General features: G+C 42.5%; 1 protein-coding gene across 1 annotated transcript; it reads left to right on the forward strand.

Moving 5' to 3' along the window:
- Nucleotides 1-273: 273 nt before the first annotated feature.
- LOC129407377 (ribonuclease inhibitor-like) lies at nt 274-3,590 on the forward strand. The gene is made up of 5 exons (XM_055148167.1): nt 274-410; nt 726-1,229; nt 1,299-1,472; nt 1,653-1,826; nt 3,356-3,590. The coding sequence occupies exons 1-5, from the start codon at nt 274-276 to the stop codon at nt 3,411-3,413; spliced, it is 1,047 nt and encodes a 348-aa protein (XP_055004142.1). The 3' UTR covers nt 3,414-3,590.
- The last annotated feature ends 796 nt before the right edge of the window (nt 3,591-4,386 follow it).

Genomic DNA, 4,386 nt, shown 5'->3' on the forward strand with positions numbered 1-4,386 from the left:
AAGGCCCTGACCGACCCCACAGAGTCGGCCTCAGTGCACGTGCTGCTGGTAAACCTCATCAGGGGGAGCCTGCTTCCCTCCGCTCGCCTCTGGATAACCACACGACCCGCGGCGGCCAATCAGATCCCTGCTGAGTGCATCTCCATGGTGACAGAGGTCAGAGGGTTCACAGACCCACAGAAGGAGCAGTACTTCAGGAAGAGGTTCAGAGACAAGGCCGACACAATCATCTCCCACATCAAGACGTCCAGAAGCCTCCACATCATGTGCTACATGCCGATCTTCTGCTGGATCACTGCCACAGTCCTGGAGCATGTGTTGAAAAGCAGAGAGAGAGGAGAGCTGCCCAAGACCCTGACTCAGATGTACATCCACTTCCTGGTGGTTCAGGCCAAAGTCAAGAACATCAAGTATGAAGAAAGATCTGAGACAGACCCACACTGGAGTCCAGAGACCAGGAAGATGGTGGAGACTTTGGGAAAACTGGCCTTTGAGCAGCTGCAGAAAGGAAACCTGATCTTCTACAAGAGTGACCTGAGCGAGTGTGGGCTGGACGCTGCAGCAGCCTCAGTGTACTCCGGAGTGTTCACACAGGTCTTTAGAGAGGAGACAGGCCTGTACCAGGACAAGGTCTACTGCTTCATCCATCTGAGTGTGCAGGAGTTTCCTGGCTGCTCTTCACGTCCATCAGACCTTCATCAACACTGGGATCGAACCTCTCTTAGATACCCACCACAGTCATCATGGACAAAATTTTTAGCCCTGACACTGAAGCCTTCTACCAGCTCAGCTGTGGACCAGGCCTTACAGAGTCCAAATGGACACCTGGACCTGCTCCTCCGCTTCCTCCTGGGACTTTCACTTGCAACCAATCAGAGCCTTCTACAAGGTCTGCTGACACAGACAGGAAATAGCTCCCAAACCAATCAGAAAACAGCTGAGTACATCAAGAAGAAGCTGAGTGAGGATGTGTCTGCAGAGAGGAGCATCAACCTGCTCCACTGTCTGAATGAACTGAATGATCGTTCTCTGGTGGAGCAGATCCAACAGTACCTGAGTTCAGGACGTCTGTCTGAAGGTGGACTGTCTCCTGCTCAGTGGTCAGCTCTGGCCTTCATCTTACTGTCATCAGAAGAAGATCTGGACCAGTTTGATCTGAAGAAATACTCTGCTTCAGAGGAGGCTCTCCTGAGGCTGCTGCCAGTGGTCAAGGCCTCCAACAAAGCTCTGTGAGTAACATTTGTTTAACAGAGGATGGTTTAATTCAACTTCAGCATAAACAATGTTTCCTCCTCCAGACTGAGCAGCTGTAACCTGTCAGAGAGAAGTTGTGAAGCTCTGTCCTCAGTCCTCAGCTCCCAGTCCTCTAGTCTGACAGTCCTGGACCTCAGTCATAATGACTTGAAGGACTCAGGGCTGAAGATGTTGTCTGTTGGACTGAAGAGTCCTCACTGTAAACTGGAACAGCTCAGGTCAGAGGGGTTCACAGTATTTACTTTATTATTTATTTATATTTTTACATTATTATTACATTTGCATTGAAAAATAATATTTGATAAAAGTAACATAAAGACAGGGGATTTGTTATTTGCCTCATTTGTAACTGAATGTTACTAAAGAACTTGACTGATTACAATAATCTGTGTCCTCAGACTGTCAGGTTGTCTGGTCTCAGAGGAAGGCTGTGCTTCTCTGGCCTCAGCTCTGAGGTCCAACCCCTCCCATCTGATAGAACTAGACTTGAGCTACAACCATCCAGGAGACACAGGAGTAAAGCTCCTGTCTGCTCTACAGGAGGACCCCCACTGCACACTGGACACTCTCAGGTATGGACAGTGTTGGACACGTTACTTTGAAGAAGTAATTATCTATAATTATTAGTTACTTCTCCCTAAAATAACTTGGTTAGCAAATGAGTTACTCAACTCTAAAAGTAAATAGTTACTAGGGAAAGTAATTATTGCATTACTTTTAAAAAAAATATTTTTTTCTAAGTGTGCACTTTTGAACTCTGCTGTGCTCTAGCACGATTGCTGTGGGTTTTATGGCCACACTCACACCTGCACAACCGAATTGGGCCATGGCCTGATGACATCATCATACGGTGCTTTTTGTTTACATGTCGCTATCGCTTTAGCGAAGAAAGAAGCACATTGGTATGAAATAGCGGAGTAGATACGAGTCCTGCTGCGAAACCTCTGTGAGTTTATGCATATAAAAACAGTTCGGGAGAGTGAGGACAACAGGAGACAAAAGGCTGCAGAACTTCTGTCTCTGTCACAGTCCTAATTGAAGATAAGCGCAGATTCGCCGATTGCCAATTACGTTCATTTTAATCGACAAACCGAATGTAGGTTGCTGTGCGTAGCATAGGGTGACCAAACGTCCATGTCCGGGGACAAACAGGGGTCCGTACATTCTGCACTCAGAAGGAGCGAGCAGACACAAACAGTCAGTCAGTCTGCAACGTGTTGAAGGGCAAATGCGTATTTAACGATGACTTGTACAAGAAATTATATGCTTTCCGTTCCGGTCGGTGTGAGTGCACAGTGTATAAAGCAGCACATATGTTTCGGTGTCCAGTGGGAAAAAGTTTTTCCAGGTGAGAGTCGCGCAATGTCAATGATGACGCCCCACCTCCCACCCCGTGTACGGTGTCCTGGTTTTGACAAAGGCAAATATGGTCACACTCACCTGTATTCTACTGAGTCGTGTTGCATCAGTGCACAAGAGCTGTAGTTTTATCTTTGCTTAGTTTATGCAAATTAGCCATGCGGTTTTAAATTTTGTTTCTGTGAAAGTTGCACAAAACTGCATTAAGCACATTATAATGTCAAACAGGCTGATGTGACTCTAGAGTGGTTATGGTTTATAGTTGTAAAGTTGAATTTATTTATGCAGATTAGTAGTGCAGATAGTAATAATAATGATGATCATTTTAATATAAAAAATGTTAATGATTAATTGATAATTGATTGTTAATTCTCCTGACGATCGATTAAGAAAATTTTTATTGAATGCCCATCCCTAGATTACTCATTACTGATCAAAGTAATGCCGTTAGTAACAGCGTTTACCCAAGTGGGGGCTGGTCCGGGCCTCCACTTTTCACGGCCCAGGCCATGGTTTACCCTGCGCCTTCTGCTGTTCTCCTCTCTCCCTCCGGGTGTCCTTGCCTTTCTCGGCTGCCCTGCCTGCCAGCTCCACCCACAAGGACTACTGATTCAAATAACTGCTTTATTTTCTTTGTATGCTTTTATTTTGATAAGTGGTGATAAAAACTGCAAAACAAGCCTGTTTTAAAAATGTGATTTTAAAACGATTCAGTGTTTCAGACTGATGTCATGTGTTTCAGACTGGAGCCTGCTGGAGCTGAGTGGTTAGTACCAGGACTCAGAAAATGTAAGTGTTGAGTTAACTCCATTTGAAACAGACACATAAACACAATGCATGATGGGAAAGGAAGCACACCAAGCCCCGTCAAAACTGAGGCTGTCAATGGAGCAAGTATCTATTAAAAAAACAAAAAACAAAAAAACAACCAAAACATTGACAGGACAGAATTGAATCTTTCCCAAATAATTTTAGAATGATGTTGAGCTGACACTATGGAACCTCCCTGGACCACTGTAGGATTACACACATATAACCCACATGGGAATATAAAAGAAAGTACTATGATTTAATCTTGAAAATCACATTCTATTTTTTGTGTTTTAAATTATCATCAGGGTATCAGAATCAGTAATGATTGAGTCTATTCCTTAGTACTGAAAGAGTTTGAAGAGTTTTCTTGGTAGCACTTTATAATAACTCCTCCTTATTAAGCATTTATTAAGCATTATTCAACACATTTGTTAATCATTAGTAAGCAGTTACCTCTTAATTACTTCTCATCAGTTAATCATTTATAGATGTATATGTTAATGCTTTGTCCATGGTGAAGAATTATCTTACAGCCATTTGTTAAGCATTATTTAACACATTGGTTAATCATTTGTACACACTTACCTCTTCATTTTTTCACGTGATTTAATCATTAGTAAATATGTCTTTAATGTCTTTAGTCATCATTAGTAAATCATTACTAATTCATTAGTACTCATCAACTATTAATATGTAAAAACGTTGTTATCCCCAATTTTATCAAATTAATAGGGTTATTCCCCAGTATTGATCAGTTATAAGCACTTGTACATGGTAGTTAGAATAGGTTAAGCAGGGGGTGTTTACGCTCACCACATGACGACCACCCTTCATGGATCTAATATGTTCTTCTAAAGTGAGAATTGTCTGTGCTTTACAAAACATTATCAAATGATTTGTTAAGTCTCACTCATGATTAACTCATCAGTGATAATTGCTTACTTAAGTATTTTTTGGGAG

Source organism: Boleophthalmus pectinirostris, unplaced genomic scaffold (genome assembly GCF_026225935.1).
Source record: "Boleophthalmus pectinirostris isolate CB_2022bp ecotype Guang Dong unplaced genomic scaffold, ASM2622593v1 HiC_scaffold_1156, whole genome shotgun sequence".
Taxonomy (NCBI): domain Eukaryota; kingdom Metazoa; phylum Chordata; class Actinopteri; order Gobiiformes; family Gobiidae; genus Boleophthalmus; species Boleophthalmus pectinirostris.